Source organism: Rhincodon typus, chromosome 9 (genome assembly GCF_021869965.1).
Source record: "Rhincodon typus isolate 14 chromosome 9, sRhiTyp1.1, whole genome shotgun sequence".
Classification (NCBI taxonomy): domain Eukaryota; kingdom Metazoa; phylum Chordata; class Chondrichthyes; order Orectolobiformes; family Rhincodontidae; genus Rhincodon; species Rhincodon typus.
The window spans coordinates 35764010-35777757 of record NC_063340.1 but is presented as its reverse complement, the minus strand read 5'-3'; the positions used below and the strand labels follow the sequence as shown (position 1 = coordinate 35777757).

General features: G+C 39.0%; 1 protein-coding gene across 1 annotated transcript in view; it reads right to left on the bottom strand.

Moving 5' to 3' along the window:
* rps6ka2 (ribosomal protein S6 kinase, polypeptide 2) overlaps positions 1–13748 on the bottom strand; it is a 215478-nt gene that overhangs the window by 27381 nt on the left and 174349 nt on the right. Inside the window, exons 14-16 of the mRNA XM_048600975.1 lie at positions 11117–11242; positions 8095–8184; positions 2932–3090 (exon numbers count right to left, since the gene is read on the bottom strand). Of these exons, the coding sequence (XP_048456932.1) occupies positions 2932–3090; positions 8095–8184; positions 11117–11242 (375 nt within the window). The remainder of the gene's footprint in view (positions 1–2931; positions 3091–8094; positions 8185–11116; positions 11243–13748) is intronic.

Sequence of the window (13748 nt, the reverse complement as noted above, 5' to 3'; positions counted from 1 at the left end):
TTCCTGCTCCTCTGATGCTGTTTGGCCTGCTCTGTTCATCCAGCTCTACACCTTGTTATCTCAGATTCTGCAGCATCGGCAGTTCCTACTATCTTTTGGTTCTCTGTCCTTTTTTTACATACTTGAAGATATGTTTCCAACTTAATGATGAAATAATTAGTGTCCAAGTGCTCAGCATTGGTGTAAACGAGTATTCTGAAGTTATAGAGATGCACAGTACAGAAACAGACCGTTCAGTCCAACTTGTCCATGCCAACCAAATTCCGTAAATTAATCTAGAATGCTTTGCTAGTATTTGGCCCATATCCCTCTAAACCCTTCCTATTCGTGTACCCATCCAGATGCCTTTTAAATGTCGTAATTGTACCAGCCTCCACCACTTCCTCTGACAGCTCATTCCATACACACACCACTCTCTGCATGAAAAGGTTGTCCCTTAGGTCCCTTTTAAATCTTTTCCCTCTCACGTTAAACCTAGTTGTGGACTCTCCTACCCCCTGGACAAAAGACCTTGGCTATTCACCCTATTCATGCTTCGCATGATTTTATAAACCTGTATAAGGTCACTCCGCAGCCTCTGATGCTCCAGCTGAACATAAGTCTGCAATTGACGATGATTCAAGTTTCACTGCTACTGGGGAGGAAGATTTAAAATAGAGGAGTACATAAATTATTATTAATACCCTCACTTTAAAGGATTGAAAGTACACTTTGAAATCACTGTTACAAAAAGACAGCTCATGTCCTTATGTAGTTTATTGTATTTGACTCCCTAAAGGAAAATATTAAGCCTAACAGTCCATTTAAAGCAAACTTACTTAATTTCTCCCAGCATCTTACTAAGAGCTGAGCCAACACTGGGAATGGCACTGGATGAGTACTTGGAAGATTTACAGTCACCTTTATCAGAAAGGAGAAAGTAGTGTCAGGCAACTAGAATTGGAATTTACCCTGATTATTGAGAGACTAGTGTCAGAGAAACCGACCTTTTCAACATGAGATGAGTGTTGAGATCCTGTTCGCTCTTTTGAGCAACTGAAAATATTACTTAACAACATCAGCTATTGGTTTAACAACATTGTTCTCACTGCAAGTTTTTGAAATTTCTAGTCTTAACACTAATTTGCTCATTCCAAGAATAGATTTGAAACTTCAGATAAACAAACAGCCCGTACAAATATTCAACATAGTGTTTTGACTGTTGAATCAAGATACTGTTTTTGTTCAGGCACAATGCACAATCGAATATTCATTACAAATGACAAGTGCCATAATAATAGCTTACATGGTCTTATGGCACAGTTGTTAAATGCTTATTCGTCATCCCTCTGTAACATGCTATGACTCAAGATGAGTCAGCAAAATTTAATATAAATATTTGTGAGCAATGGGGCAAGAGTTTAATGCTGTGGATGAGCACGAATATGGGAGACAAGGCAGCATTAAAAACTGGTGCAAAAACTCTCAGTTTATTGGTTAATACATTGGCACAAAATTCTTTTATTCAGCATATTAATGTTGAAATTAACCCAACAATCATTAATGACTACATCAACATAGCATGCAAAATAAATATAGTAAATGTTTAAATCAGTGAATACCACCTTTGCCTGGCTGCTACCAGTTCTGAAGAAGGGTCACTGGACTCAAAACGTTAACTCTGCTTTCTTTACACGGATGCTGCCAGACCTGCTGAGTTTCTCCAGCAATTTCCATTTTTGTTTCAGATTTCCAGCATCCGCAGTTCTTTTATTTCACTGCCTTATTTCTCTACATTGCAACACTAAACACATTTGAAATGCATTTTCTTGGCTGTAAAAACATTTTTAGGACAATAATAGGTCAGGAAAAACACTATATAGATGTAATACCATGCTTTATTCTCTTAGATTTCTGAACAATTTGTGGAACAGTTTTTAGCCTAGAGGACAGGTAGTGGTATTCCTGAGAAGTGGTAGCAATAATAGCTCCTTTCCATATATCATATAAGAATTGCCTTAGAGCACTTGGCTTTGGTTGGAGGTACATCTCCTTAAAATGTCTGTTGTTCACATGTCTTCCCACCATATGCATAATGCTTCTCAGCATGCTTGTTGTTCAACAAGCTGTGTGTTCAGTTCTTACTGGTTTTTTCTTTGCCGTCAAAATTGAGTGCAAATATTTTGAATATTTAGTCCTGAACATTTTCACTAAGTTCTGCAGGATGTTTATAATCACGAGTGATTCTCTTTTGATTGAAGAAAAATGGACATCAGTGATTGCATGCTGTTGGAATTGTATAACTACCTCTCATCCTTTGGCCCCAATACAAATTATCCCTGATCATGGGTATTACTTCACTGCTTACCCTTTGTTCTCTAGTTGTCTTCATGGTTGCAGCTGAGACCTTGAAAGGATTTCATTCATTTTGTTGCGTTACATTTACTTCACATTCACACGCAATTTCCCACTGAATGCAGAGTTCAAGAGACTGATGCTCCAAGCCATCTATAAATTGTGGAAATTCTCCCAAGAGCTGCAGTATGATCTCTGCCTGCAATAGGAACAAACTGAGCAGTCCTACTTAAATGACATGGGCTGGCCGTTGCTGTCCTTCTGCCTTTACTAATTGTTTTTAATCTTTGGATGCCAGAATGCTCGTATGTTATCTGGTTATATTTGCATCCTCTGGCTTGTGTTGCTCAACATTTCAGAAATGCAGCAAGAGCAGACTTTTTCATCCTCCTTCCAAGCTAGAAAATATTGGAGATGCAGTGTGCCCAGAACATGTATGTGTTCCAAGCTAAAGACAGCATTTAGAAACAGGGCTTCAAGGAAAATGTACACGTTTCTCCCAAGTTTATCTTTGGCAGCATATAATACCGTATAACTCTATGCTTTTGTTATACATCATTGAAATTGAAATCCAGCAGATTAACAATTGGAACATACCCCTTGTGAGTGTAGGTATTCCACAGTCTTTGTGATTGTATAAAGTACTGCACTGGCCTCTCTTTCCGAGAAACACTTCTGCCGTAGAATCCTGTCAAGCAGTTCCCCTCCTCTCATTAGTTCCATGACAAGATATAAATACTTTCCATCATCATACACCTGAATAATTAAAACAAACAAGAACAAGGTCAGGTAAGATTTATTCGTTTGAATGAGCTACATTATGCAGTGAAGGTTCACAGGTAAAATAGCATAGTTCATAACCTCAAGCTCATGTAATTTGCATAAAGCCATTTCTAATACACAGCGCATGATATGTCCTCTGTTATTATCCTTGGACAATTCAGCTGGTATTGATGTAATACTACACTGTGAAGTCATATGCCTATTCCCTCTTTATCATGTATGTTATGATTATAATTTCAGCTAATATAATATGATATCTGCTGAGCTTAATATGTTTGGTGTGCAACAGTGTAAAAAAGACTAAAAAACAATAAATGGTACATTGTGACAATTAGTTTGTGTTTTGGCTTGAAAACTGTAAATGATAAGCAATCTTTTTTTATAATGAATTATTTGTAGCTGAGACTCCACAGTTGCAAAGGCAGACTCATCTCTTTGTTCGCCATGTAACGAACATCAAGAAACAATAATTGAGTTCCCTGCTGGTGTGCTTTCTGGAATCAGTGTCTTATTGATCCCCCCAGATCGTGAGTAACTCTGCAGAGATAAGGGATGGTAACTATTGAAGGGAGTGATTGTTATGATCCTAAAATGAAGGCTTGTCCAACAGGAATACATAAGATAAATTTGGAATTATGAATAAGGTACTTCGAAATGACTAACTTGTACTCCCATGAGGTCAGAATCAAGGACCCTCTCTTCTTCAACTGAATTACCTAACTGTCTAACAACGCCCAGAGCCTTCATCTCTCCTTTTATCTTGTTTTGTGACAATCCATTTCCAACTATCCCCATAATCAGAGACCCACCACATTTAACTTTGCTTCCAACTGTACTCCCTGCCTCCTGTGCCACTACATTACACCTTAATAATGCCCACCCCATTGAGTCATACAGCCAGATGTTCCCCCCACCATCTCCCTGGCTAGATCCCTGTCTGCACAAAAGACCATGTCAATACAGCTGTACAGATAGCCTTTGACTCTGGCTGAAGTGCCAATACAGTAACAGACAAGGCATGGCATGGCAAGGCAAAATGTTGCTAGTGTACTGGTAAGCACTCAGTGAGTTTTTTTGATTCATTAACAGGATGAGGCCATCGCTGGCTAGGCCAGCATTTATTGACCATCACTAACTGCCCAGAGGGCAGTTCAGAGTCAGCTACATTGCTGTGGATCTGGAGTCACATGTAGGCCAGACCAGGTAAGGATGGCAGTTTCTTTCCCTGAAGAACATTAGTGAACCAAATGGGTTTTTCTGACAATCCACAATAGATTCACGGTCATCATTAGATTCTTGAATATATATATTTATTGAATTTAAATTCCACCTTCTGCCATGGTGGGATTCGAACCCATGTCCTCAGAACATTACCTGGGTCTCTGGATTAATAGTCCAGCTATAATATATGAGCACGAGGACAGCAAGTGAGCAACCTTGAGATGCAGGCTGGTCCAATGCACGAGATGGGTGGCCTGTCCCTCTACTCAAAGTGTTCCTGCAGCAGCCTTTCAATGCTAGTCGCTGGTACATTTTGCAATGTAGGTCTGTACTTCCTAAGCATTCTGCAAGGTGCCATGAAGATCATGAGACAGTGGCAAATATCAGATGCCAATGTGTATGGTCAAGGGATGCACGTGGCTGGTGCCCATGGATGGATGCTATCTGGTGCTGAGCAACTTGAATCTCCATAGTCAGGGTGAGCTGAAGTCACTAGGTACCTGCTCCGACTTCCACGTTGTGAGTTTTCAGCATCCTGTTTGCTTGGCACATTTGGTGGAACAGGGAACTTCACATTAATGAGGCAAGATGTGATGTTAATAAAATAGTTAACAAACAATAATCCTCCTTAATAGGTAACTCAAGGCTGACTAGCGAGAAACTCATTGCACTGCCTTCTAGCTGCTTTGCTCCCAACGTCAAGACAGTCCTAACTGGACTTTGTGATTGATTTTTTAACAAAGCGTACCATAAACCATGTCATTCAGGTCCATATAAGATTCCACCTCAGTTTTAATTTCCAGATTTCATTCATTTGAATTTAAACTCCTCTGATTGTCATCATGTAATTTGAGCCTAGACCGCTAAGCATTAGCTTGGGCTTCTGGATCACTAATCAAATTACATTATCACTACACCACTGTCTCCCTTGTACTGATACAGTAATTTGTGCAATTCCATCATTTAGTCCCACAGAAACAATAGAGTCATACAGCATGGAAACAGGCACTTTGGTCCAATCAGTCCATGCTGATCATATCCCCTAAACTAAACAAACTGCCTGCATTTGGCCCATATCCCTCCAAACCTTTCCTATTTATGAACTGACCCGAATGACTTTTAAATGTTGTAACTGTACCAGCATTCCCACTTTCTCTGGCAGTTCATTCCACACATGAACCACTCCATGTAAAAAAGTTGCCCCTCATGTCCTATTTAAATCTTTCTTGTCTCACCTTAAAAATGTGCCCTCTAGTTTTGAACACCCCACCCTAGGGAAAGGACTCTTGTCATTCACCTTTTCTGTGCCTCTTATGATTTTATAAACCTCAGTAAGGTCATCCCTCAATCCCCTGTGCTCCTGTGAAAATAGTCCCAGGCTTTCCAGTCTTTTTTTTATATCCAAAGCCCTCCATTCCCAGTAGCTTGCAGGTAAGTCTTTTCTGAACCCTCTCCAGTTTAATAACATCCTTAGTTTATTTTCAGTAGGGAAATGTCAAATCAATAGTAATCACAATAAAATAAGGTTTTAAAAATAATGATTACAAAGGATTCAAGAAAATGACCAATGTAATAAATTGTGAGATAGAAGCTGAATTTTGAGAGTAATAGAATGAAACTAGGGAAGGTAAATTGGAAAAAATAGATGGCAAAGAGTGAAAACAGCAGACTATATTTAATAAGGTGATCAAATACAGTGAAATGATAGAAACAACTGAATAGTTATTTTGCCTCGATGTGCTCTAATAGAGGGAACATGACTTTAAAGAAAGAAAAAGAATAGTGAACTTCAGATTGAGAGTGAGGAGATAATTGATAAACTAATCAAACTTAGAGAGGATAAATGCTTGTCCAAAGGGATTGCATCCACATATATTAAAATAAATTAGACAAGAGACAGCAGAGATGGTATTATTTATACATAAAATTAATTAGAAAAGGGAGCTGTGGCAAAGAACTGATGGAAATTTAATATGATTTCTCTCGAACAGTGGAGATGGGAAGTATAGAACAGTAAACTTAACGTCAATGGTAAGTAATATGAGGAATCTTTACTCAAATATTTAATAGTAAAATGTCTTAAGTAAAAATGATAATAAATAGACAGCAGGAATTTTGTACGGAAAGATCACAATAGTCTGACATTTTGAATTATTTGAAGAAACAACGCAAAGATTAAATAAGGGTAATGTACTAGATGTAATATATGTGAGTTTTCAAAACTGGTTTGGTAAGTATTAATTGTCAGTTAAACGCCTCATCCCATTCCCACCACTATTTACCTGCCAGTAGGAGGAGGCTCATGCCAATTAGATTGCCCAGCAGGTTTTGCATAATAATTATGTAACCAAGGTCAGTACATGTGTAATTTGGAGCAAGTAACATAATGAATAGCTAGCTGGTTACAAAACTAAAACTAATAACTACAAGTAAGACCATGGCATCAGTGCAGCTTGGGAGTGAGGAGTTAGGGGTGCTAGGTTTGAGAGGCCAAGGATGGGAGGGTTAAATGATATGCTTGACGTGGAACTCCCCAGCACAAGTAGAATAAGATGGGGAGTCTAAGGAGTCTCAATGGACCCATGGGTGGACAGGATGCATGAATATCCAGCCACCCCATACCCAATCTCCTCCCCACAACATCCCTGTCCTCTAAAATTCAAAGCAGATTGGGTAGATAGCGGGAAGACCACATGCTGAATTTAAGCATACCATGCTTTCACACATGCTATAACATGTCTATAACATTCTGCCTACAATTTTTAAATTCAGGAATGACACCATATTGGGGTCACAACTAGTACTGAGGAAGATTCTGAAAAAGAAAACACAAAATGGTTGATAAACGTGTAGAATGTGTGTAATCAGTAAATTAATTTTGATTTGGAAATACATTATGGATTACAGAGATGTATATAATTCCTTGCAAAATAATAGTCTGAGGTGGATGTAAAAGAGATCTAGGATACATGTACACTAGTCATTAGAAGTGATAATACATGTTAATAAAAGCAAAGAAAATAAATAAAGCACTGGGATTAGCTGCTGGAGGGTTGGAACAAAAAAGCAGAGAAGTTCTTTGGTCTTGAATCAGAACTTGGTAAGACCACAGCATGAGTACTGTGCACACTATCCACCTCCACTTTATAAATATGACAAAGGGATGTGACAACATCCAAAATACATTTTGTATAGTACCAGAACTAAGAGGTTTTATCTATCAGGAAAGAGTCGACCTTCCCTAACATGTTGCAGTTTGCTATCACAGAGTTACTCGTCTAGTGAAAACACCCTATCCATTATCACATTACTGTAAATAGCAGGAAGAATTCTAACTCCTTGACATAAATGAGTGAAACTGACATGACAATCATCAACAGGATATCTGTGGCAATTCTGAGCTCAGGCACCAGATTACTGGGTCAAAACAACTCAGTCTTTTACTATCTGGCATATCACCTTGTGCAAACATACTTTGAAAAGAATTCTGATTTACGCCTGCATGGAAGGAAGCTAGAGTGCTGATGTCATCTAACCAAAGAATCAATCATAATTCAATGTCAATTCCCACGGGTATAAATTCTACCAAACCATTACAAAGAGGAAGTAAGACGAAAGGCAGAAAGTTGGTTAAGCATTTTCCACGAAATGTAACAATTGTTAACAATAATCTGTGCCATATCTGTTAGAACAACATCTTTCAAGTGCCAAATATATCCCAATAGTACAACGTAATTAAGTGTCTGATCTACTCACATCCTTCAGGGTGATAATATTTGGATGTTGTCCATATCGCAATAAAATTTCAATTTCCTCTGATGGATCTCTTTTGCTTTTGTCAATGATCTGGAAATAATAGAGTTAAAGCACAGTTATCAATCGCATCCACTCCTGTGTGAGCAATGTACATAACGGTTTTTCCTCCACTATTTTTCCTTTTGAGTTTCTCCTTTTTCACCGTTGCTCCCTGGAGGGCAATCATGTTGGGATATAGCTTTACTGCAAATACTACAGGAAGGGCATACATTGTACGTATTTATTGTGATGAATTCTCTGCAGTTCCTAGAATCAGAGTAAGTAAAATCTGTCAGCCACCCATCTATATTCTTTCCAGAGCAAGGATGGAAACATGGGGCCTGAATAATTGAAAAAATGAGTAAGTCTTATTAATTTAACATGACAAAACCTTTAATTGCAAAGTAACTGCTCGCTGCATGACAGACGGTGTTCAACTCTGCCTACTTCAGCAAAGAAAAACCAAATGCACACTGGAATTGGTGCTCTGTGATTTGGTGTTATGGGTGCCGCTTTGAGCTCAAAATATGTCCATGGTGGCATGGTGGCTCAGTGGTTAGCACTGCTGCCTCACAAAGCCAGGGACCTGGGTTCAATTCCACCCTCTGGCGACTGTCTGTGTGGAATTTGCACATTCTCCCCTGTGTCTGTATGGGTTTCCTCCCATAGTCCAAAGATGTGCAGTTTAGGTGGATTGGCCATGCTAAATTGCCCTGTAGTGTTCAGGGATATGTAGATTAGGGAGGTTGGGCTGAAGGGCCTGTTTTCTATACTGCAGGGATTTTATATGTATAACTTTAAGGGCTCTGCTCAGAGCATACTCCAGACTTGAATGCAGTTGTTTCTGTCCCTGTTGTCTGCAGCATGACAAGGAGAGTGAGCAGACCTGGCACAGAGGAAGACCAGCTGCTCAATAGGGGAAGTGGAGGAGGTGGATAGGGCTCTCACTGGGAGTTCATATCTACCTAGGATGTACAAGGAATAATTGCACTATCTCAAACTCAAAGAGGAACAGTCTGCATTTCAACATAAAATCTGGAGCAAGAACTCCAGCTTCAGAGCAGAGCAAGGCAAGCATTGATTGTAGCTATGAAGGTGACTAAGGCTGTTTTGCACCCACTGTTCAGGTGTGTGGCCTCACAGAAGTGTGTTTAGTGTTGGCTGCACCCATCAATCATTTAAATAAACAAGCAATGCAAAGCTTGCTTATTGCTTGCACTGGAAGGATGGGTGAACTCACTGGTTTGCACATCACAGTCTTAACCTAAAACGCTCTTACTATATGCTTATACTTTGAAGAACTGAATTAAAATCCTGGTTTGCTCCATAAAATCAGCTGAACATGGAGTCTGGAGTATTTCTGCTTGTTTCCTGCAACTGATGTTTCTAAGATGAAGTTAACTCCCTCGCTTCTGTGACCTGGAATATTCAGTGTGGACTCTTCATCATCATGTTATCCTGAATTCCACATTCAATTGAAGCTAATCTTTCTTGTACTGTGGATTAGGTTTGTGCTAGTGCAGTTGGGGGTGATAGTGGTTACTGACGTTCATTAGGACAAAGAGCACATTCGTCAGACTGATAATATAAAGAAGGACAACTCTTACGCTTGGGGCTAAAGGTGGTCCTTAGAAGGGGTGGATGGGGCATTGGTGTGACATGTGCAATTGTTTTGCTGTTTTCACCTGACTTCTGCTTTTTCCTGACAGCAAATCTTGCGGTGCTCAACACTTTCCTGGAAGCTCCTCCTCCACTTTGAACGGTAGTGGGCCAGTGATTCCCAGTTGTCGATGGGATTGCTGCACTTCACCAGTGAAGCCTTGACGGTATCCCCGAAATGTTTCCTCTTTCTACCTGGCGCTCACCTGCTGCTTCGAAGCTGGGAGTAGACCGCCTGCTTGGGGAATCTTGTGTCAGTTATGTGGACGACATGCCTAGCCCATCGCAGCCAATCCAAGGTGGTGTCAGTGCCTCAATGCTGGGGATGTTGGCCAGGTTGAGGACACTGATGTTGATGCGTCTGTCTTCCCAGTGTATTCACAGCATCTTGTGCAGGTAGCATCACTCCCATGCCTTGAGGTGTCTGCTGTAGGCAGTCCACGTCTCAGAACCATACAGAAGTGCGGGAGCCACCACAGGTCTGTATATCATGAGATTGGTGTCAGAGCTGATGTTGTTGTCCTTTAACACTCTCTTCCTCAGGTGGCCGAAGACTGCGCAAGTACATTGCAGCTTTGGTCAACAGGACACTCGCAAGGTATTGGAAGAGGGGTCCAAATAAAGTCCGAGACAAAATGCAATGTTTCAATAATTCTAAGTGATAATTACAAGTACATTTATTCCACGTCAATCATATTGTACCCAGCTGTGCCCTATACTCGTCACTTTCTTTGGGCCGATCTGACTTCAGAGATCCCTCAAAAAGGCCACTGTTGCAGTATCTTGTGCAGTTCTGGAATCCAAATTAAAGGAGGAATGTGAAGAGATTTACCAAGATGTTGCCTAGGCTGAAGAGTTTCAGCTATGAAAAGAAATTGGACAGACTGGTATTATTTTCCTTAGAGCAGAGGAGACTGAGAGGGGACATGACTGAGATATGTCAAATTATGAGGGACATAGATAGTGTCGGCAGGAAGGAAACTTTTCTCTTGATAGAAGGATCAATCATTGTTTATATTTCAGATTTCCAGCATCTGCTGCATTTTGAGGATCATGAATTGGACCAGAATTAGTTGAAGTTGTCAATAAATTTCTGTTATCAAGATTTTGGACAAGAAATAGCAGTTTTGCACCATATCCTTGGGCACATAGCACTTGTTAGATCCTTGTTAATATCCATAACAGGAGGGAAGAAAACTGGTACAGAGTAGATTTAAAGTTTGGACCCCATTTCATGCTGTAGTAGAAAGTTTGGTGCATGCATGCCTTCCCATTGGTTCAAATGGATGCAGCTCATTTCCTGAGCAGACAGATGGAGACTTACCTTTACAGCATAGTCCACTGATGTGAGTTTGTGAACACATCGCTTGCACACGGAGTATGATCCAACACCAACATCCTCTTTCAACTCATAGCCATCTGTGAAATGAATATTATTCCTGTGTAGCTGCTGGAACAGAATTACAAGTGAAAAGTAGAAAATAATCAAAACATTTGTAGGAACCAAATCCAACACCTGTATTTAAGAACAAGTTTCATATTTTATCTTTTTAAATTTCAAAATATAGATCTTTGGCACCAGATCCAATACTTCTATTCCTATAATGAGACACTATTTTTTCTTTCCTCTGTAAAAATGTAATAATGTTGTATTGTGACACTATCCTTAAAAACTGCTCATGATCTGTTGATAGGTTGCCCCTTTTTGTATCTCCACAGACAGAGTGACCTGCTAAGAATTTCCAGGTCCTTTTTTTTACTTTCAGATGTGTACCATCTAGCATAGTTTATTTTAAAATTACAGTGTACTTGAAAGAAAAAGTGATGATTAATCATAGTTCTCTGTGATGTAACATCTGTAGGTGGTATCATGGCCCTAGTTTAGCAGCAGGAATTATGGCAAAACTATCAGCATTCACATCATTACTACACTAAAACTGACAGTAACATCTAGAGTCTGCAGATGCACAGAAGCTGTGGCCAGAGATTCTGTACTTTTCGAGAGAATGCACTTCTGAGGTCCTGTCAAACTTCAATCAAACCAAAATAATTGAATTGGTGAAAATTTACAATTTTATTATAACTGCAAAATCCCTTGGGAAATATACACCTCGTTGAATGAAGTACAGCTGGCCTTTTAACAGTTTGAAAATTTATCACTGACTGCTATAAAGCTGTCCAGATTGTGAAAGAACAGTGTTATATTTGTTGAATGTCAATCTTCTCCCATTATGACATGAAATTCCAAATACTTTTCTATTAATGTTTGTTTATGATATTATGGCCTCTACCTTAATACCACAGATGTCTTCCAATCATTGTTTTTCGTAAGTGCAAACCACAAAAATTAAAAGTGAAAGGATTTGGTGGATTCTTTTACACTTCCTAGCTTGCTATCTATTAGAATTAATCTTTGTGATTGGTTGCTTTTCCTGACTGATAATATTACTGCTACTGGATATTTAAAGATCCTCTTGAATTGCAGTCATAGAACCATACAGAACAGAAACAGATCCTTTGGTCCAACTAGTCAACGCCGAACATAATCCCAAACTAAATTAGTCCCACCTGCCTGCTCCTGGCCCATATTCCTCCAAACCTTTCCTATTCATGTATCTATCCAAATGTTTTTTAAACATTGTAGTTGTACCCGCATCCACCACTTCCTCAGGAAGATCATTCCACACGCGAAACACCCTCTGTGTAAAACATTTGCCTCTTATGTCTTTTTTAAATCTCTTTCCTCTCACCTTAAAAATGTGCCCCCTAGTCTTGAAATCCCCCATCCTAGGGAAAAGACAACTACCATCAACTCTATCTATACCTCTCATTATTTTATAAACTTCTATCAGGTCGCCTCTCAACCTCCTATGCTCCAGAAAAGAAAACTAGACGGAAGGGGGAAATCTAGATGACAGAAGTCATTAAACCTTTGTAAGTTGTTTTCTTTGAGTTCACAAGCAAGCACAATAGCTTCTCAAAATCCAGGTCAATATACCATTGTACCAATCTCTATTGCTGTAATTATATTTACAAATACAGTGCTAAATGGGTAGTGTTTTACAGTAGGGATATTCGTTCTAGACTTGTCTCCCTTTAAACAAAATGGGAACCTTACCAATTATGTGTAGTCGTATACTAGTGTGGAGGCGATTTCATTGAATACAAGTACGATAGTTTTCTAGATCATACTATCAAAGAACCAATTAGAGACAGGGTATTTTGGATTTAGTTTGTGTAATAAGAAGGGGTAATGAGAGTAATCTTGTAGAAAAGAAGTCTCTAGGGAAGAGTTATCATAACATGAAATAATTTTATATTGAGTTTGAAAGTAATTTATTTAAGTTCAAAACTAAAATCTTAAATCTAAACAAATCAGACTATATAGATATGAAGGGAGAGTTGACAAAGGTACGTTGGGAAACAACATTAAACAATATGTTATGCATCATCTGAAACACATCTGAGCCTGTAAAACACAAAAACTACACAGAGAATGTGGTCCGACTTCGATGGCTGAAGAGCCCTTTTCTGCACTTATAGATCTCTATGACACATTATTGTGGCTAACAAGAGTTTCAATTAGTTTTAAATCAAAGTAAGAGGCTTCTATTGCTGCCTAAGGATTAAACATTAAACCTAAGGATTGGGCATATATTAGAATACAGAAACTGAGATCAAGAAATTGATGAAGAAAGAGATAAGGGAATTAGATTGAACTAGCAAGAGATATAAAACATATTACAAAAGCTTCTACAGTTATGAAAAAGTAATTAGTGAAGATAAACCTAGATGTCTTGGAAACAGAGTAATGGGAAATTATAATGGAAATTAAGGAAATAGAAATGAAATGAAATGAATACTTTATAGCTGCCTTCTTCATAGAAGGTACAAAAATAATTGTGGTAATAACAGGGCGCTAAGGCAGCAGAAGGAATGAGGTACCTAAAGAAATC